This window comes from Odocoileus virginianus, chromosome 25, assembly GCF_023699985.2.
Source record: "Odocoileus virginianus isolate 20LAN1187 ecotype Illinois chromosome 25, Ovbor_1.2, whole genome shotgun sequence".
NCBI lineage: Eukaryota > Metazoa > Chordata > Mammalia > Artiodactyla > Cervidae > Odocoileus > Odocoileus virginianus.
Genome location: NC_069698.1, coordinates 11,167,839 through 11,190,643, shown reverse-complemented (window position 1 = coordinate 11,190,643; position 22,805 = coordinate 11,167,839). Strand labels below are relative to the sequence as shown.

The 22,805-nt window shown below is 39.4% G+C and overlaps 1 protein-coding gene across 2 annotated transcripts in view; it reads left to right on the top strand.

The window, feature by feature from the left end:
• Positions 1-22,805, top strand: part of LOC110147947 (transmembrane protein 45A-like) — a 77,782-nt gene that overhangs the window by 37,617 nt on the left and 17,360 nt on the right. For both annotated transcript variants that reach the window (XM_070455004.1, XM_070455005.1), the window contains exons 2-4: positions 17,731-17,922; positions 18,627-18,839; positions 20,587-20,771. In XM_070455004.1, coding sequence (XP_070311105.1) covers positions 17,731-17,922; positions 18,627-18,839; positions 20,587-20,771 — 590 coding nt within the window. The remainder of the gene's footprint in view (positions 1-17,730; positions 17,923-18,626; positions 18,840-20,586; positions 20,772-22,805) is intronic.

Sequence of the window (22,805 nt, the reverse complement as noted above, 5' to 3'; positions counted from 1 at the left end):
AAGTCAGGTTTGTGTGGAAGCAGTTTATCAAGACTGATGAATATTCTGCATCTTTCCTGGGACCTCCAAGGGACTCAAGTTGGCTATGAGGCAGGGCTAATGGCGAGTGAGATTTGAATGTCAGCAGAATGAGGTATTGAAGGAGTTGGAAGAGTTTGCAGGACATTTTTAGATAGAAATTATATTCTTGTATTGTGGAAATGTTTAAGGGGTCTGATGCATATCTCTGTTGTGGTTTTTTTTTTTTGTTTTTTTTTTTGCTCAAAGCATTCTGTTCCATCTTATTTTCCATGGAATAAAGTTTAGAGCTCTTAACCTAGCATTTAAGGTTCTGGTTCTGAAGACCATCTTAGTTTTTAAAAAAAAATTTTTAGAAAAGTTTTTTCTTAATCTGAAAAGTGGCAACCTAAGAATAAAGGGAGAAACTTCCTCAATTTAATACAGAATATCTACAGAAAAACCCACAGTAAACTTACTTAATGGTGAAAGACTGGATGCTTTCTCCCTAAGACTGGGAACAAGGCAAGCTGTCCCCTTTCACCACTAGAATTCAACATCGTACTGGAAATTCCAGCTACTGCAATAATATAAGAAAAAGAAATATAAAATACACAAGATGAGAAGGAAGAAATAAAACTAGCTTTCTTAGTAGGTGATAATGACTGTCTATTTTGAAAATCCCAAAGAATCAACAACAACCAAAAATGCTTGGAACTAAAAAGTGATTATAGTTGAAGTTATAAAATTAATATATGGAAGTCAACTGCTGTCCTGTATATCAACAATGAATAATTGGAGTTTGAAATTAAAAGTATAACACTATTTACCTTAGCACCAAAAGAAGAGGGAAAAGAAATGAAATGTAAGTTTAACAAAATATGTATAAGGTTTTTATGAGGAAAACTACAAATCTCTAATGAAAGAAACCAAAGATCCATGTAAAGGGAGAGATACTCATGTTTATGGATTGGAAGAATCAGTGTTGTTAAGTGGTCATTCTTAGATTCAGTGCTGTCATTGATCTATAGGTTCAATGCAATTCCAGTTAAAATCCCAGCAATTTTTTGGTGAATATTGACCAACTTATTCTAAGTATTATATGGAAAGGCAAAAGACCCAGAATAAGCAACACAATCTTGAGAACAAAATCAGAGGACTGACACTATTCAAGTTCAGGTATTAGTTTAAAGCTATAGTTATCAAGACAGTGTAGTATTGGTGAAAGAAAAGACCCAAAGATGAGTGAGACAGAATAGAGAGCCTGTAAATAGATTCACATATAGTCAAGTGGTCTTTGACAAAGAGGCAAAAGCAATTCTGTGTATAGAGAGAATAATCTTTTCAATAAATGGTGCTAGCACAACAGTATATCCACATGAAAACAAACAAAAAAAGAAATCTATACATAATCCTTATGCTTTTTCACAAAAATTAATTCAAAATGGGTCATAGACCTAAATGTAAAAGCAAAGCTATAAAACTTCTAGAAGTTAACATAGGAGAAAGTCAAGATGACCTTGGGTATGAGGTTTTTAGATACAGCATCAAGTGCACAACCCATCAAAGAAAAACATATATGAATTATTCCATATTATTTGAAACTTCTAATCTGTGAAAGACACTTTTAAGAGACTGGAAAGACAAGCGACAAACTGGGAGGAAATACATGCAATTCATGTGTCTGATAAAAAGATAGGTATCCAGATATACGAAGAACTCTTAAAAGTCAACAATAAGAAAACAAACAGCCCAAGTAATAAGTAAGTCACTTCATCAAAGGAGCTATGCATATGGAAAATGATTGTATATCTTGATTGATCTGCAAATGGAAATGACAGTGAGGTACTATTGTACACCTATTTGAAAGGCTGAAATCTAGGACACTGACAAAATCAGATGCTAGAGAAGCTTTGGAGAAACAGCTCTCTGCATTTATTGTTGGAAATGCAAAATGATACAGCCATGTTGGAAGACAGTTTGGCAACTTCTTACAAAACAAATCGTACGAATCATACAATTCAGGATTAGGCTCTTAGGTGTTTACTCAGATGAGTTGGGAATTAATGTCCATACAAAAACCTGCACATAAACATTTAAATGTTTATAGCAGCTGTATAATATAGTCACCCCAAACTGGAAGCAAACAAGACGTCCTTCAATAGGGGGATGGATAAAAAACAAAAACAAGCAACAACAACAGCAAAAAAATTAATAAATTAAACCCCACAAAAAACCCAGTGATACACTCATACAATGGAATATTATTCAGCACTACGATGAAATGAATTATCAAACCAGAAAAAGACATGGATGAACTTTAAATGCATTGTTGCTAAATAAAAGGGTTCAGTCTGAAAAGGCTACATTTTGTATGATTCCAATTATATAATGTTCTAGAAAAGACAAAACTATAGAAAAAGTAGAAAGATCAATGGTTGCCAAGGGCTCAGGGGCAGGAAGAAAGTGATGAGGAGGTGGAACAAAGGAGGATTTTGTGGCACATTCTGCATGTTTCTGTAATGATAGATACATGACATGATGCATCTGTCAAATGCAAAGAACTGTAAAACACAAAGTGAACCCTAATATAAATGATGAACTTCAGTTAATAAAAATGTATCGCGACTGGTTCTCCAGTTGTAATAAATATATGACATTAATGCAAGAAGTAAATAATTGGGAAACTGTGAGTTGGATAGAAAAAACATGGAACTCTGTAATTTTTGCTCAGTTTTCTCTAAACTTAAAGCTTTTCTAAAAATAAAGTCTATTAATTTGAAAAAAGTGAAAGCACAAAAATAATATGGCATACTCTAGTCTTCCTACCATGCAGAACTGACATTTTGTATTATTTGCTTCAAGTTTTTCTTTTAAATAAAGGAAATAAAGTATTACAGAGCAAGCACTCCTTTACATCCCTCAGTTCTAGTCTCCTTCGCTCTCCCTAAAGGAAACTACTATTACTAATGCCTATCCTTGCTTTTATGTTTTTTTATTCATATACGTGCTTGAGCAATTAATTGTATTATATTTCAGGTGTTTAAGAACAATACATAAGTTACATCAAACCGTAATTGTGTTTGGCAGCTAGCAATTTTCATCCAACTTAATGCTTTAAAAAAACCTATCTATGTTGCTCAATATAGATCTAATGCTTTTATCTTTAAAAAGGTCTTTTTAAACTCTAATATCATATTCTACTGCTGGAGAAGGGACAGGCTACCCACTCCAATATTCTTGGGCTTCCCTTGTGGCTCAGCTGGTAAAGAATCCACCTGCAATACGGGAGACCTGGGTTTGATCCCTGGGTTGGGAAGATCCCCTGGATAAGGGAAAGGCTACCAACTCCAGTATTCTGGCCTGGAGAATTTCATGGGCTTTATAGTCCATGGGGTCGCAAACAGTTGGACATGACTGAGCGACTTTCACACAGACACACATCATATTCTGCTGTATATGTCACTTCGTGTTATTTTTCCATTTCTCTATTGATGGCTATTTAGATTATTTCTAATTTCATGTTACTACTACCAATGCAGCAATAAATTTTTTTATATATTCAAGAGAACATAACTATGACTTGTTAGGGTACATAGCACAAATGGAAGCGCTGGACTGTAGTCAGCAATCAAATTTATACTTCTGACAGTGTGTAAGCATTCCCATTTCCTTATACTCTCACCAACACTTGATATAATAGATCGTTTTAATTTTGCTAATCTAATAAGTAGAAAAATAGCTCTGATTTAAATTTAATTTTCTTTGATTTCTCATGAGATTGGACATTTTTTCATCTGATTATCAGGCATTAAGGTTTTCTCTGTGTTGAACTGTCTGTTAAGAACAATTCCTTGCCCGTGGTAGAGGAGTGTAGGGAGCAGATTTTTTTTTCTTTTTAACAGATCCCTGATTAAAAATGACATTCTGGTTACTCAGCCTTTGTCAGTTTTACGTTAATTGTCAATATCTTCTTGGTCGTGTGTCTTTTAACTGTATTTATGGTATATTGTCATAGAGGTACTATAGACCTAGGGCTGGATATGAATTCCAGTTCTATTACTTATCATCCGTGTGATTGTAGACATTTTTAGTTCCTAACTTTGCTTCAGGTTCTTCATCTGCAAAATCAGACTGACAATAGTATCTGATAGTATCTACTTCAGAGGCTTCTTATGAAGGTTAAATTAGTTAAAATGCAAAGCAGTTACTTGAATGGAGACTGGTATACAGAAAGCAGTCAATAAATGGTAGCTATTATTTTGACACATATAATTTTTATTTTTTTGCTATACAAGATAGATTTAAATATTTTTTCTTTTATATACAATAGAATTTCACTTGTGTATCACATAAAATATTCATGAAAACAGAAGTATTCATGAGTGGAGTGGATCCTGACAAAGTTGTCAGGAATAAGCTTCTTTCAGGTTCACTCCTCCTTCTCTTCAACATGGGCCTTATAATCTAAAACAGTTGCTAAGGCTCCATCCATCAAAATTGTGTTCCCGGCTGCCAGGAGAGAAGGAAGTGCAGAAGAGTTCATTCTCCCTTTTCAATCAGCTTCATTGAAGTATAATTTACATACAATAAAGTTTAGCCCTAATTTTAAGTATGCAATTTAATGATTTTTGATAACATATTTTTATCATCTTTCACTGATGTGATTTGTGAAGCAGCATGAAGCCTGGAACTATAGATGACTGCTTTAGATTCTAACCATATCACTGATACTCATCTCAGTGCCTAGACCTTTGTCAAATGATGTCTCAGACTACTCAGTTCTTTTTTTGTTGGCAGCCCTGTGCATTCTGACTTTGATTACCACAGTGGTAAATAAGTACTCTGACTACGTGCAAAGCTTCATCTCCTTCACATGTGCTGACAATTCAGTATTAGATAGTCCTAGCAGGAGAAGCCTCTCACTACCGTGTTTAACCAACACACATACAGTTGATGAAGACTGTCTGATGGAGCTAGCTGAGGTTTTTCTCGTCTTTGCCCTGGTCTAGGGGGACAGAATGGGATTTGGAGTCAGACATATAAAAGACTCGAAATCCTGGCTCTGATCTTTAACCAACTCTGTGCCCTGTGTTAGTCGCTCAGTCATGTCCGACTCTTTGTGACCCCAAGGACTGTAGCCCGCCAGACTCCTCTGTCCATGGGATTCCAGGCAAGAATACAGGAGTGGGTTGTCATGTCCTTCTCCAAGGGATCTTCCTGACCCAGGGATTGAACCCAGGTCTCCTGCATTGGCAGGAGGGTTCTTTACCTGGGAGGAGCCTCTGTGCCCTAGTGTTGGTTAATTAATCTCTTGGTGTGTCATATTCCTCACGCCTGTGGTAGAAGGAATACTTCTTGGGTTTTCTCAAAGAATAATCAAATACATGAAAAGTTTAGCACATAGTAGATGCTAGCTTCCTACCTACCTCAGGTGCAACACTTCTAACAGAAACAATCTAGGCTTCTATATTTTGAAGAATTGGCTACAGGCAGGTAATGTGACATGATACTTGTTCTTACTATTTGTCGGTTTTATTTTTCAAGATATAAGTCTTTGGATTGCCTTATCCTGTCTTATATATTCAGGTTAAGTGTTCTGTTTGTTGTTCTGAATGTTTGGTTAAGAATAGCCCATGTATGTGACATGGATGGTTTTAGTTATTTAAACATCTCAATGTTTAACTCAAAGAGTTATGGGAATAAGAACCAAGTGTACAGAAGAGCTGGATGAAGCACAAGTTGGAATCAAGAATGCCAGGAGAAATATCAATAACCTCAGATATGCGGATGACACAACCCTTATGGCAGAAAGTGAAGAGGAACTGAGGAGCCTCCTGATGAAAGAGGAGAGTGAAAAAGTTGGTTTAAAACTCAACATTAAAAAGACTAAGATCATGGTATCCAGTCCCATCCCTTCATGGCAAATAGATGGGGAAACAGTGGAAACAGTGACAGACTTTATTTTCTTGGGCTCCAAAATCACTGCAGATGGTGACTGCAGCCATGAAACTAAAAGATGCTTGCTCCCTGGAAGAAAAACTATGGCCAACCTAGATAGCATATTAAGAAGCAGAGACATTATTTTGCTGACAAAAGTTCATCTAGTCAAAGCTGTGGTTTTTCCAGTGGTCATGTATGGATGTGAGAGTTGGGCCATAAAGAAAGCAGAGTGCCAAAGAATTGATGCTTTTGAACTATGGTGTTGGAGAAGACTCTTGAGAGTCCCTTGGACAGCAAGGAGATCCAACCAGTCAATCCTAAAAGAAATCAGTCCTGAATATTCATTGGAAGGACTGATGCTGAAGCTGAAGCTCTAGAACTTTGGCCACCTGATGCAGAGAACTGACTCACTGGAAAAGACCCTGATGCTGGGCAAGATTGAAGGCAGGAGAAGGGGATGACAGAGGATGAGATGGTTGAATGGCATTGCTGACTCAACGGACATGAGTTTGAGAAATCTCTGGGAGTTGTTGACGAACAGGGAAGCCTGGCGTGCTGCAGTCCATGGTGGGGGCAAAGGGCAACTGAACCTAACTGAACTGTATAGAAGAGAGCAAAATAAAATAATGTCTTAGTAATACATGATAAAATAGAGTAAAATAAATAGAATGGAAGCACTCTAGAATGGTTATTGTCATCTGACAGAGCCAGATTATCATCTGGTCTCAAGAGCAGCTATTGCACCATCCACCCTTGTCTAATACGAAGCCTGATATAAGCAGACACATCACGGCTTATGTACTGATGGGAGACAAATGCCTCTGGGTATGCTGATGGGGAGGCCACACTTAAATCTGAGTTAGTAGATATGCAGTGAGCCCAGGAATTTGCAAGTAGTCACCTGACTCTTTCTGATCCTGGTTGCCACCCAGGCCAGTGTTTCAGGGAGGGGGGTCCCAAGTAGCAGCTCATCATTCATTGGTTATTTATTAAGTGCTAACTAGGTGTGATGCATTCTAGGGGACATGGCCCTTGTTCACCAAGAGTTTACACTGAAGGAGGAAATAAGACTTGAATGCAGATAGGGTAGCGGTTGCTGGCTCTCCAGGTTAGAGTCAGACCATTGCTTCTTTCTTGCTCACATTTCACTTGGTGCAAGCTTCATATTGATTTAGAAAAATTTATTGTAAATTATTTATTCACCCACCTCTCAGTGTGTGTACTCCTTGAGGACAAGTGACCTTCACTGTTGATGTACTTAAATGTTTGCCCATCATCTTTTGTTATTCCTATAACTTTGATTTGGCTGTGACTGCCAACTTAAGCACCTGTGCCAATCTCTTGCTCGAGGCACTGTATGTTAGAAGATGGTTTGTCCTTATCAGTCTTATTAGTCAGGCTTTATTATCTTACTGCTGCTATTGCCATTTTCTTTGTCGTCTATCCATCTTGATGGCCTGGAAGAGAGAGGGTAAAGATCAGACATGCTCCCCTGGGTCTGGTTTTCACAGCAGGTGGAACATGACTGTGGTCATGTGGATGGAGTGTCAAGGTGAGTCTCATTGGGAAATACTGTATGGCACAACGTTTGGACTGAAGGTAGGGTGTTCAAAAGGGTGTGGTCCTTAGATTCACATTTATGCAGGCATTGTGACATATTCTGAAGACGTATCTGCTCAAGTTCAAGCTAGGAAGATATGAGCACACTGGTATAGTCTCCAAGAAGGAAGAGGGGGCAGTTTTAGATTTAACTCAGGCAGTATCTGCTTTTCCTTCTTGAGACTGGGACCATTGTAAATTCTCTTCTGGGAGAAGAGAATTGCATAGGACTTGACACTGAGGAAAGTGTGAATGTAAGGAAACTTATTAATAATAAATTTATTCATAATAGTACTAATAAATAAGAAGAGTCTTTAAAAACAGTTGAAATTTGGGAGAGAAAGAACTGGTATGGAATGATGGAAAATAAAATATAATTAAAGCTACATATACTTGTATATATGTTGCTTTGAGAATTAAGACAAGTGGTAAAGTGAGCTCAGGAAATAGTTCAAATTGGTTTAGTGTATTTGAATATGTAAATGTCTTGAAATGTGATCACTAAGATTTAAGAATACTTCATTGTGGTGATGGCTCGAGCTGAATTTTTTGTTAAAATTTTTCTCCGTAGTATTCATTTTATATTGAAGTTGAAAATCAACAAGTAAATTGTAGAATCTCTATCTCTAGGCTATCTTGAGTTCTCCCGTACACAGGCCTGGCCATTGGTTTAAGTGGCTTTAGTTAATGGGAATGAATAGGTAACACCTGATTTAGATCTTGAGATTTGCCCATTATCCTTAAGTGAGAGAGTTTAAAAACAGTTCCCTTTTGAATGGTGAGCGAGTATTTGTGTATGTCAGGGGGTGTTCAGAAAAAAGCAGCCAATGTGGATTGCAGGTATTGTTTCTTGTCTTAGCTCTGGGGGTGATGTTTGGTGTCATTAGGAGCAGAGGTTTTTTTTTTTTCTGGATAGGGAAGGGTATAAATTTTTAGGATGGCTGGCAGCTGGAAGCTAGTGGTTGAATCTTGAAGCCCACCATTTTGGGGCTGCCTGAACCTCTTCCGCACAAGATCACAAGTGGTGCAATCAAGCAGGGAGGATGCTGAGGAAGGACCTTCTGGTTTGCTAGCCTGGTGATTTCCCCGGGGTTTCTGCTGTCTGTCTGGCAAGTATGCTCTGCTTTGTGGAGGAGGGCCCATGTCTCCTTCCAAGGGCAACATATCTGATTTTGGGATTGAGATCTAATTAAACTTGGATTACTAGGTTCTTACCAGCAGTTGCACCTGCAGGCAATAGTAAAGCAGGGAAGAATAAACAGATATATAGGTAGTGGGGTTCTAGAAGATGACTGGAGTGATGTTTGAGGTTCTGAGTGAGTTTTCTCTCTCCACAATGGAAGTGAAATCAAGTGAGTGCCATCTTTGTTGCTAGGAGAAACTGGGTCTGCTGGGTCCCTTAACCTGGTGAATATAGCAAGCCTGCATTTTGTTTGGGTTTTTTAAACAGAGAAAGATTGGAACCATCAGAGTTTTTCAGATTAAAAGGCTAAAGATACAGAAGATCTGAAACTGACATAGGAAAAGAAGTCATTTCTCACCCCATTACAATCATCTCAAAATCTTTCAACTATTCCTCATTGCCACCCTATCACATCCCAGAGGCTGTTCTGAGATACACTGGTACGTTCAGCCTTTGGGAGTGTGGTAATCTGTTAGCTAGTCATAGAGGTAGATTTGGACTAGAGCTGCACAATTCAGAAATTTTCATGTTATTACCAAGATAGGCAATACATTTTGTGTGTGGATTCAAAGTATTTACTAGGGAAAGCTAAACGTTTAAAAGCAGCCAGTTTTGGTAACCTGTTTTGGAATTTTCTTCCCCTTTTTCCCATGTACCAGAAGCCTAAAAAAATAAATAAGGAGGGTTTAGGCATTTAGCCTCAGAGGCCTCAATTGCCTGCCTCACAGGCACTCACAATATAGTAACAAATAAAGAGACTAATGGAGCAGGCCAACTTCCAGTGGCTGATTACAGAGAGAATTCAGTAAAGCAAGAACTCAGTACTTTGAGAAGGTATTAGCATCTCCTGTCTGGGCCATGAGGGCAGATTCACCAAGCAGAAAAATTCAAGAGGCTAAGGGAAGTCAGCGTCGCTGCGGCAGGAGAGGGTTCACAGAGGCACCAGGGGCAGTAAATCTCGATAACCAGCTAGTTTTCAGGGACATAGATGGACTCTAGGATGACCTGCATGTTTGGGGTTTGAGCAAGCGGGTGAATGGTGGTAACTGGAGGAAAAATTATTTTCTGGTGTTGGGCAGTAAATAAGATGATTAGTTTAATGGCGGTGTTGAGTAAATATGTGATGCTGCGTTACAAGAAGGACTTCTTTACTCTTAACTTACAACTTCACAGTATACAGCGCACTATATAGGGCCAGTGGGTAATGGAAGGGTAGATTTATGGTTCCTGCTTTCAAGGAGCTTATTCTCTAATTCCAGTCAAAGAGTTAAATATCCACAGAAGATGCTAGTAACTCTCTAAGTCGATAGCAGGAACAATGTTATAGGCAGTATGTGAATAAGTGCTAAGTGAATTGTATAGGTGCTTCTTGCTTTTCTGCAGTTGGGATACAAGCAGAGAAATTTCTCATTTGGTTTTACTTTCATAGTTTGGGATGTTGAGTATAGCCAGAGCTTGTTTAATAATACTGTGGGTTATTTGCTTTGGAACAACTCATTTTAATTTTATAAAGTTGAAACTTTGTTTTATTTTAAAGGAAGGGAAGCTAAAACCCTGAGAGGTTAAACAACTTTCCCAAAGTCATGGAACTGTTAAACAGTAAAGTTGGGATTCATCTCTAGTCAATCTGAACCTAAAGTCGCCTCTTCTCAGTTTTAAAAACAACCTTTTTTTTTTTTTAAAGTAAATATATCCCCTCTTTCTTAATTTCAGACATGTATATTGCTTCTAATTTGGTCCCTGATATCTAATTAGATGTTTAGGATAAATTCCTGGAAGTGGATTACCTGTACCAAGCAATGTAAAATTTAAGCTTCCTTTAGAATATATCAGATTCTTTTTCAGAAGAGTTAAAAATATTTAGAGTCTAAGTGTACTTCTCAATCCCACATAGAAGTATATTTCAATCTCATGTGATCATCTAAGCCATGACCTACAAGAGGACTCAGTAACACTGAGATAAAGATGGTGGTTAGGATAATGAATCCGTGAATCTCTTAGAGCAGTAAGTAACTCCAGGTGTCAGGTAGCCACCACCTTCTTTGTTAATTAAGGACCAAGGCTCAGAGAGCTTGAGGGACCTCATCCAGGTCACACCCCTCATCAGAATCAGTCTGGATAAGAAGCTGCATTTGGCACTTTGTGATACACTGAGGCAGAGTCTCTAGGATGGTATGGATGATTCAGGGCCTGCTAAAATGTCTGTCTGGGGTCTCAGCTGGAGATTGAAGAGCCTTTTAGTGTTTGAGTCAGCTTCATAGTTCATCTTTGAAACTTCACAATTCTGTCAGAAGGATGTGGAAGTAACTCAAAGGGATTTGCCCTGAACTGAGAGGTCCATCACCCACCCCTGCTGAGCTGAAGGGAATCCTGAAATCCCCTTTCATGAGTTCTCCTGCACTGGCCCACTGTAATATCCGCAGGGGTGATTCTGAATACTCTCTTTGTTATTCTGTAGATGATACAATACCTTTGAACAAAAGGCTGCTCATGTAATTCAAAACTCATATAACTAAAGACTGATTTTCTATGTGTGTTAGCCACTCAGTTGTGTCTGATTCTTTGCCACCCCATGGACAGGGGCCCACCAAGCTCCTCCATTCATGGGATTTTCCAGGCAAGAATACTGGAGTAGAATGCCATTGCCTTCTCCAGGGGATCTTCCCTAGCCAGGGATCAAACCCAGGTCTCCCAATTTGCAGGCAGACTCTTTACCTTTACTGTCTGAGCCACTATGGAAGACTCTGATTTTCTATAACACTGACCAAAGAAGGAGGATACTTCTGTCTTTTATTGCTTGATCATGTAGCAATTCAGTTCAAGCCTGGTTTTCTATCAGTTCAGTTCAGTAACTCAGTTGTGTCGGACCCTTTGCCATTCCATGGACTGAAACAAGCCAGGCTTCCCTGTCCTCCACCAACTCCTGGAGCTTCCTCAAATTCATGTCCATTGAGTCAGTGAAGCCATCCAGCCATCTCATCCTCTGTCATCCCCTTCTCCTCCTGTCCTCAATCCCTCCCAGCATCAGAGTCTTACCCAATGAGTCAGTTCTTCGGATCAGGTGGCCAAAGTATTGGAGCTTCAGCATCAGTCCTTCCAATGAATATTCAGGACTGATTTCCTTTAGGATGGACTGGTTGGATCTCCTTGCAGTCCAAGGGACTCTCCAGAGTCTTTCCAACATCACAGTTCAAAAGCATCAATTCTTTGGTGTTCACCTTTCTTTATGGTCCAAGTCTCACATCCATACATGACTACTGGAAAAACCATAGATTTGACTACATGGGCTTTTGTCAGCAAAGTAATGTCTCTGCTTTTAAAAATGCTGTCTGTATTTGTCATAGCTTTTCTTCCAAGGAGCAAGTGTCTTTTAATTTCATGGCTGCAGTTACTGTTCACAATGATTTTGGAGCCCAAGAAAATAAAGTCCTTCACTGTTTCCATTGTTTCTCCATCTACTTTCTATGAAATGATGGGACCAAATGCCATGATCTTAGTATTTGAACCTTGAGTTTTAGGCAAACTTTTTCACTCTCCTCTTTCACTTTCATCAAGAGGATCTTTGTTTCTTTTTTGGTTTCTACCATAAGGGTGGTGTCATCAGCATATATGAGGTTATTAATATTTCTCTTGACATGAACAGAATGAAAAGACAAAAAGATAGGACACTGAAAAATGGACTCCCCAGGTCGGTAGGTGCCAAATATGCTACTGGAGATCAGTGGAGAAATAACTCCAGAAAGAATGAAGGGATGGATCCAAATCAAAAACAACACATAGTTGTGGATGAGACTGGTGATGGAGGCAAGATCCGATGCTGTAAAGAGCAATATTGCATAGGAACCTGGAATGTTGTTAGGTCCATGAATCAAGGAAAATTGGAAGTGGTCAAACAGGAGATGGCAAGAGTGAACATCGACATTCTAGGAATCAGCAAACTAAAATGGACTGGAATGGGTGAATTTAACTCAGATGACCAGTATATCCACTACTGTGGGCAAGAATCCCTTACAAGAAATGGAGTAGCCATCATAGTCAACAGAAGAGTCTGAAATGCAGTACTTGGATGCAATCGCAAAAGAGATATAATGATCTCTGTTCATTTCCAAGGCAAACCATTCAACATCACAATAATCCAAGTGTATGCCCCAACCAGTAATGTTGAAGAAGTTGAAGTTGAATGATTCTATGAAGACCTACAAGACCTTCTAGAACTAACACCCAAAAAAGATGTCCTTTTCATTACAGGGGACTGAAAAAAAGTAGGAAGTCAAGAAATACCTGGAGTAACAGGCAAATATGGCCTTGGTGTACAGAATGAAGCAGGACAAAGTTAATAGAGTTTTGTCAAGAGAATGCACTGGTCATAGCAAACACCCTCTTCCAACAACACAAGAGAAGACTCTGCACATGGACATCACCAGATGGTCAATACTGAATTCAGACTGATTATATTCTTTGCAACTGAAGATAGAGAAACTATATCAGTTCAGTTCAGTTCAGTCGCTCAGTTGTGTCCGACTCTGTGACCCCATGAGTCGCAGCACGCCAGGCCTCCCTGTCCATCACCAACTCCTGGAGTTTACTCACTCATGTCCATCGAGTTGGTGATGCCACCCAGCCATCTCATCCTCTGTCGTCCCCTTCTCCTCCTGCCTCCAATCCCTCCCAGCATCAGGGTCTTTTCCAATGAGTCAACTCTTCGCATGAGGTAGCCAAAGTATTGGAGTTTCAGCTTCAAAATCAGTCCTTCCAATGAACACCCAGGACTGATTTCCTTTAGGATGGACTGGTTGGATCTGCTTGCAGTCCAAGGGACTCTCAAGAGTCTTCTACAACACCACAGTTCAAAAGCATCAATTTTTCGGTGCTCAGCTTTCTTCACAGTCCAACTCTCACATCCATACATGACTACTGGAAAAACCATAGCCTTGACCAGACGGATCTTTGTTGGCAAAGTAATGTCTCTGCTTTTTAATATGCTGTCTAGGTTGGTCATAACTTTCCTTCCAAGGAGTAAGCGTCTTTTAATTTCATGGCTGCAATCACCACCTGCAGTGATTGTGGAGCCCCCCCCCCCCTCAAAAATCTGACACTGCTTCCACTGTTTCCCCATCTATTTCCCATGAAGTGATGGGACCAGAGAGAAACTACATACAGCCAGCAAAAAGAAGACAGGGAGCTGACTATGGCTCAGATCATGAACTCCTTATTGCCAAATTCAGACTTAAATTGAAGGAAGTAGGGAAAACCACTAGACCATTCAGGTATGACCAAAATCAAATCCCTTATGATTATACAGTGGAAGTGAGAAATAGTTTCAAAAGATTAGATCTGATAGACAGAGTCCCTGAAGAATTATGGACAGAGGCTCATGATATTGTACAGGAGGCAGTGATCAAGACCTTCCCCAAGAAAAGGAAATGCAAAAAGGCAAAATGGTTGTCTGAGGAGGCCTTACAAATAGCTGAGAAAGGAAGGGAAGCTAAAGGCAAAGGAGAAAAGGAAAGATATACCCATCTGAATGCAGAGTTCCAAAGAAGAGCAAGGAGAGATAAGAAAGCCTTCCTCAGTGATCAGTGCAAGGAAATAGAGGAAAACAATAGAATGAGAAAGACTAGAGATCTCTTCAAGAACATTAGAGATACCAAGGGAACATTTCATGCAAAGATGAGCACAGTAAAGGACAGAAATGGTATGGACCTAACAGAAGCAGATGGCAACCCACTCCAGTACTCTTGCCTGGAAAATCCCATGGACAGAGGAGCCTGGTAGGCTATAGCCCATGGGGTTGCTAAGAGTTGGACAGACTGAGTGGCTTCACTTTCACTTTTCGCTTTCATGCATTGGGGAAGGAAATGGCAACCCACTCCAGTGTTCTTGCCTGGAGAATCCCAGGGATGGGGGAGCCTGGTGGGCTGCCGTCTCTGGGGTCGCACAGAGTCAGACACGTCAGACATGACTGAAGCGACTTAGCAGCAGCAACAGAAGCAGAAGATATTAAGAAGAGGTGGCAAAAATACACAGAACTATACAAAAAAAGATCTTCGTGACCCATATAACCATGATGGTGTGATCACTCACCTAGAGCCAGGCATCCCGGAATGCGAGGTTAAGTGGGCCTTAAGAAGCATCACTACGAACAAAGCTAGTGGAGGTGATGGAATTCCAACTGAGCTATTTCAGATCCTAAAAGATGATGCTCTGGAGGTGATGCACTCAATATGCCAGGAAATATGGAAAATTCAGAAGTGGCCACAGGACTGGAGGTCAGTTTTCATTCCAATCTGAAAGAATGTTCAAACTACCACACAGTTGCACTTATCTCACACTAGTAAAGTAATGCCTAAAATTCTCTGTGCCAGGCTTAAACAGTATGTGAACTGAACTTAACAGATGTTCAAGCTGGATTTAGAAAAGGCAGAGGAACCATAGATCAAGTTGCCAACATCCACTGGGTCATCGAAAAAGCAAGAAAGTTCCAGAAAAATATCTCTTTATTGACTACACCAAAGCCTTTGACTCTGTGGATCACAAAAAATTGGAAAATTCTGAAAGAGATGGGAATACCAGACATCCTTACCTGTCTCCTGAGAAATGTGTATGCATGTCAAGAAGTAACAGAACTGGACATGGAGCAACAGCTTGTTCCAAATTGGGAAAGGAGTACATCAAGGCTGTATTTTGTCACCCCACTTATTTAACTTATATGCAGAGTACATCATGAGAAATGCCAGGCTGGATGAAGCACAAGTTGGAATCAAGTTTGCTGGGAGAAATACCAATAACCTCTGATAGGCAGATGACACCATCCTTATGGCAGAAAGCAAAGAACTAAAGAGCCTCTTGATGAAAATGAGAGGGGAATGAAAAAGTTGGCTTAAAATAACATTCAGAAAACTAAGATCATGGCACCCGGTCCCATCACTTCATAGTAAATAGATGGGGAAACAATGGAAACAGTGACAGAGTTTATTTTAGGGACCTCTAAAATCACTGCAGATGGTGACTACAGCCATGAAATTAAAAGATGCTTGCTCCTTGGAAGGAAAACTATGACCAACCTAGATAGCATATTAAAAAGCAGAGACATTACTTTGCCAACAAAGTTCCATCTAGTCATAGCTTAAGTTTTTCCAGTAGTCATGTATGGATGTGAGAGTTGGACTATAAAGAAAGCTGAGCACAGAAGAACTGATGCTTTTGAACTGTGGTGTTGGAGAAGACTCTTGAGAGTCTCTTGGATTGCAAGGAGATCCAACTAGTCAATCCTAAAGGAAATCAGTCCTGAATATTCATTGGAAGGGCTGACACTGAATCTGAAACTCTAATACTTTGGCCACCTGATGCGAAGAACTAACTCATTTGAAAAGACCCTGATTCTGGGAAAGAGTGAAGGTGGGAAGAGAAGGGGATGACAGAGGATGAGACGGTTGGATGGCATCACCTACTCAATGGACATGAGTTTGAGTAAGCTCCGGAAGTTCGTGATGGACAGGGAAGCCTTGCGTACTGCAGTCCATGGGCTCGCAGAGAGTCAGACACGACTGAGTGACTGAACTGAACTGAATCTTGATTCTAGTTAATGCTTCATCTGGCCTGGCATTTTGCATGATGTACTTTGAATATAAGTTAAATAAGCAGGGTGACGATATACAGCCTTGATGTACGCCTTTCCTGATTTGGAACCAGTCTGTTCTTCCATGTCCAGTTCTAACTGTTGCTTCTTATCCTGCATACAGATTTCTCAGGAGGCAGGTAAGATGGTCTGGCATTCCCATCTCTTGAGAATTTTCCATAGTTTGTCGTGATCCACACAGTCAAAGGCTTTAGCATAGTCAATGAAGTGGAAATAGACATTTTTCTGGAATTCTTTTACTTTTTCTCTGGTCCAACCAATGTTAATGTTGACAATTTGATTTGTGGTTCCTCTGACTTTTCTAAATCCAGCTTGAACATCTGGGAGTTCTTGTTTCATGTTCTGTTGAAGGCTAGCCTGGAGAGTTTTGAGCATTACTTTCCTAGCATGTGAGATGAGTGCAATGGTTTTGTATAATGCTGTCTAAAAAGGAGGATATGTCTGCTTTTTATTGCTCAATCACGTATAACGGAATGAACAGAATTTACAATTTGTTTTACTTGGTATCCCTCTGGATCGTCTGGATTAAGCTATTAAACCTCAGCATTTAAATGACTTAACCCAATAAAGGGTTGTTTCTTGCAGAAATCTGATGTTTGATTGTCTTCTATCTTGTAGATATGCTTTGCCCAGGTTGCCAAGGCAAGGGAGAAGCAAGTTAAAGGATTCATGTAGGTTCTTAATTGACTCAGCCTGGAAGTGACAAATGCCACAATAACACTGCTCAGAACTTGAAATGTGATTCTGATCACATAGGTAAAGTGGCTGGGAAAGTGTGGAAGAGTACACAGATATTTGATGAGTACTAATGATCTCTTCCACACTCTTGATGTTTGAGACTTTGAAATTACCTATTTAAAAATTGTTGTAGGCAATTTTATTTCACTTCAAGTTTTAAACATAAACTTTCCTATTACTTTCTTCCAAATATATTTAAAATGTGTTGGTTGAGTACACTATCATTTTTAAGAGATCTTTTGAGTTCTCTGTTAAAAGTAATGAACTTTTTTTTTTCAATAGTTGTGAGGTTTTGGTAAATCATTTCACTTCCTATACTTGTATCCCAATTGAAAAATGTGATTTAACCCTTGATTCATGGGTATGTTGTGAAAATTAAGTTAGAGATCACATGTAAACCACTTGACACCGTGCCTAAAAAATGGCAAGTGTTCAACAAATGTGGATTTTCCTACTTGTTTGTATTGTTGATATTGTAAGGGGTCTACCACTGTCAGCAATAATACTGGATCCGCTGACTCAGTGGTATATCAGAGATATCAGAGATAGTATACTTCACAGAAAAAGGGACATTGAGGCCAAGTTCTGGCAATGAAATGCCTTCATCTTCTCTGTGCTCTTATTTTGGTAGTCATGGGGGATTTCAAAGGCCATGCTCTCCCTGGATTCTTCCTCATTACTTTGGGGATTTGGTGGACTACCAAGTGCGTTCTGAAATATGCCTTCAAAAAGCAGAAGCGGACTTCCTACTATGATTCCAAAGCACTATTCTGTCGAATAGATCTGTTGGAGGGAATTGTACTAGCTGGAATGGCTTTAATTGGTGAGTGACCCTTTTCTGTGTTCTGTTTGCTTTCTTGGAGAATTTTCACATGCAAAGAGAAGATTGAATATCAAAACAAGAGATTACTAAAATAAATTTTTTATTCAAATACATCTGAATACATATTCTAATTGTATTTCTGTTTTTTATCGCTGGATCATGTAGCAGTTCAGTTCAAGCCTGGTTTTCTAACAGTTCAGTTCAGTTGCTCAGTTGTGTCTGGTTATACTTAAGTGGGGAGAAGCCGAACTCTAGCATTTTAATCCTGAACCAAGCACAACTCCCTACCCAAAGGTGTATTGTGTAAGAAGGAAGTAATCAGATGCCATAGGATTAACCTCACAAATCTAAATCTAAAATTACTCAGGATTTATCTAGTCGTTAGATTAAAATAGGAACTTAGTCCATCAGTGGAACTGATCAGGGAACTCAGTGGAACTAAGAGCATTAGCTTTGAAGATCTGGCATAGTTGTTTGACAAAATTGGCTATCTTTGACTAAATGGGATTATCCGAACCAGTCTTTGAAGCTCTAAAACTGGTCTAAAGAACCAGTGCTCAGCTGTTAAGTAATGGCCCAGAAAGGAGAATCAGTGCCATAAAAAGACAATGTATTGGGCTAAGCTGTAGGCTGGTCCTTCTGCATCTTCTGTTTCCAGTGAAGTTGCGGAAAGATGGCTTAAAGTGTGATGTACCCCTCTGCAGGCATCCTTGGAGGACAGTTTATTCCTGGAGGACCGCACCTGATCTTATACGACTACAAAAAGGATCAGTGGGTCAGACTCCTAGACTGGCACCATTTTACCATGTACCTCTTCTTTGGGCTGCTGGGTGTGACAAACATCTTATGTTCCACCATCAGGTCACTTCCTGCCTCCTTTAACAAGCTGATGCTATTAAATGCCTTATTTGTGGAGGGTAAGTATGAGTATTTTCATTTATCTTTCATCACTATTGGACACTTGTCTAGCCCTTTACAACAATAAAGGGCACCTTGCTTTTGGTGTCCTGGTACAGCCTTGACCCATAAGCCAGCTGTTTGGGCCATGGTAAGCTATTGAGGTGTCCTGGACAGGATGCTGAAGATTTCCCTTCCCTACTAACTTACTTAGTAAAACTGGACAAGCACAATCATTCAGGTATTTTATTCAAATTTCACATCTACCTTAAAGAACCACCTGCCATGCTTGTTTATCTCAGGTTTATCCTGGAGATGATCATTATTTCTATTTTTAACACAACAAACTGAGCTCAGAGTAGTGAAGCATTGTTTTTGCTGTTTAGTCACTCAGTTGTGTCCAGCTCTTCGTGATCCCATGGACTGAAATTCATCAGGCTTCTCTGGCCGTGAGATTTCCCAGGCAAGAATACTGGAGTGGGTTGCCATTTCCTTCTCTGAAGTTAGTAAAGCATAAATATCCTCCAACGAAGAGACCACTCAAAGCAGAGTAGCTTCCGTACCCATGGAGTAGCCTTTTAAATATTGATATAATGAAATTCTGCCATTACATGACAAGCAGAGTCCAAAAAATCCAGTCACATAAAATTGAGGTCCTAACACTTTTTGTTCAGTTGGCCTCCCTGTTACTGCGTAAGAAAACACTGATAACAAATAGTTAATGATTTGTTTTCATTTATTTTATATGTATGGAGAAGGAAATGGCAACCCATTCCAGTATTGTTGCCTGGAGAATTCCATAGAAGAGGAGCCTGGTGGGCTACAGTCCATGGGGTCACAGAAGAGTTGGACACAACTTAGTGACTGAACCACAACATTTTATATGTAAGGGGTAGATTGGTCATAGAACTAAAAAGCCCCTAATTATCAAGAGGCAGTCCTTCCTAATGTCCACCTTGCCTCCTACATCTAAAGATAAGCGCTATTGCCAAATGCTCTTTGAGAACAAGGGATAGATAAAAGTTGGGCAACAGTCACCAACAGCATGATTCTCATCAGCTCAGATGTTATAATATTATTTTAAACTTTTTATTTTATTTTGGCGTATAGGCAATTAACAATGCTGTGATAGTTATAGGTGGACAGCAAAGGGACTCAACTGTACATATCTGCATGTATGCATTCACACTGAAGCGACTCTCCAGATGTTACCATGTTTTGAATGAATATCTTTTCCTCCTCATCCAAATGAAAAGGATGAAGTTGAAGCCAGTGTCTGTTCATTGGATTAAAAATACAGTTAGATACTGCTTCTTGGGAGCTTCCAGGGAACCTTGGCCTACCCATCAAAGTCCACTCTTATGATTTGTGTTTATATTTGCTGCCTCCAGTAGACTAAATTACTTAAGGAAAGACTTTACTTCATTCATCTGTCCATTTGCCCTAACTCCTGCTCCCCTGCCTTCATCATGCTTATTATTTATCCTTTTTCATAAAATATGCTTTGAAATTTAGTTAGTTGAAAATGTCATGATGTATTGGAGAAGAGACTAAAGACTGGGGAAGGGAAAAGGAGATTTCAAAGATTACATCCTAAAGAGGTATAATGATGGCTCCAAAAATGCTAGAGATTTCCATTATTATGGGAAGCAGTGGGCACCTCATATTTTGGACAAATGTGTGTGTTTTATGTAAAGCTGTGTGGAGATAGGGGAGGAACAGTAGTTTCATTGAGAAAGACAAACCATTTTTTCCTGCCTCTGACAGCTTTTGTCTTCTACAATCACACTCATGGCCGGGAAATGCTGGACGTCTTTGTGCACAAGCTTCTGGTCTTGGTCATCTGTTTTACAGGCCTGATTGCCTTCTTGGAGCTCTTTATACAGGCCAAGATAACTGTGGAACTTCTGCGGACAAGCCTTTTCCTGCTTCAGGGAAGCTGGTTCTGGCAGGTGAGCTGGGGCCTCCAGTCTATGTGCCTGGTGTCTGCACTGATGACCTTCTCTCTTTGATTGTGGGTGTTGTGCTCTGAAACCCAGAGACTTCCTTCTGATATGCTGCTGGCAGTGAGAATGTGAGCCTTTGAGAGGTGATGCTTAATTGAGGGCCCAGCAACCCTAGGTAGGAATAGTGGCAGAGCAGCAGGGAAGGAGGTGGGACATGTACACCTTCATCACACACCTGGATATCCATTTTGCAGGAACTCTGAGCTGGTGCTTACCTGGAAGCAGTTCCCGATGCTAAAGTCACTTAAAGCCTATTGGTTAATAAGCTTGAGAAACATAAAGGAGGCAGGAAAGGAAGGGAATTATGATGTATTGAGGAATAAGTGTGTGCCAGCCCCTGGACACGACTTTTACATGCATATTGTTTTATTTTCATTTTGTCTTCATGACAACTTGGAAGTTAGATATTATCATCCCCAGTTGACTGATAAAGAGACTCAGAGAGAGGAAGTTACTTTCTCAGGATCACACAGTATTGGAACTAGGATCTAAATGTGGGTCTGTCTGACTCCAAATCCCAAGCACTTTAATTGTTGACTCCCTAACCTTGGAGTGTTGCTGAAAATATATATTCCAATCAGTGAACATATACTTTATCAGTTCAGTTCAGTTCAGTCAGTCATGTCTGACTCTTTGTGACCCCATGGTCTGCAGCACACCAGGCCTCCCTGTCCATCATCAACTCCCAGAGTTTACTCAAATTCATATCCATTGAGTTGGTGATGCCATCCAACCATCTAATCCTCTGTCCGAACATACATTCATGGATATAAGGAAAGTCTGGGATGAAAGGTGAATGTGGTTTAATCACAGACGATTTCTTCGAGGAGATTTTTAGTCAGTAAAGTGCAGGGATTTGGGATGATGATGTTCTTTCAGGGATTTGCATTTCAGTGAAGATTGATAAGAAAGCCCTGGTGGACTCAGAGAAACATCGTGGTCAAAATGGGGGCTAGGAAAGCTGTGATATCTAAGCTTGTGGGGGAGTAGAAAGGTTGTTGGAGCACAGGCCGAGATTCAGGGGTTTTTTGAAGGCAAAATGATTTGGAAAAAATAACAAATACCTTATCATGGTATAATTTGATAATCAGTGAATTTAACCAGTTGGTATATAGATGTTGTATTGTGATATTATTTATCTTCAGTTGGGAAGCTAAATAGAATGGCATGTAAGGTGTGATTATGCATTCTATATCTCTTGATTGGAATATTTTACTATGTTCTAGCGTTGCTGATTCAAAACTAAAAATAAATTTTAATAAATTTAACAGTGATAACTTCAGGTCAAGAGGACGCATTGAGTTTATGCTTCAGTGTATCGCCTCTGCTTCAGATATGTGACAATGACACATAAACTATCAAAAATACCTATAAAATAAAAAGTGAGTTAAAAGAATAGAAAAGTAGATGAAAGTAAGAGAGTTTAAAAATACATAGTTGCACATTAAATACCACAAACAAAAATAGGGCAAGCCACCAGTGAATAGAATAGAAATAGAGTAGAATAAAAATTCACAGACTGAGCACAGCTGGGCTGCAACTCTTTGGACTCCAAGTCTGGGGTAGGCATGATGGTTGGTTATTTGGCTCCAGGGGAACTAAAAGGAGATTAAAGATTTCTCTGGATGTAGGGATAAAGTCAGGCTCTTCGAACTCTTTTTAATTAAATGTTTCTAAATATTTTCTATTTCTAATCACTTTCCATCCAGTTGATCATTCACTTTCTGATAGAGGTCTCAAAATTGTATGTTATATTTATGGATTTGTCAGTTTCTCCTAATTTTCAGTTTTTTCTTTAAGGTCATGAGGCTATATCCTTTTCTTCTCTTTGTGGTTTTTTGAGTTGGATATTCACTTATATTTAATTTTTCTTATTTTTACATAAATACTCCTAAAACTATAGAATTCCTCCTATACACCAGTATAGCTACCTCCTATGAGATTTTGTATGTGGTAGCTTTCACCTTGGGCAATTTTGAG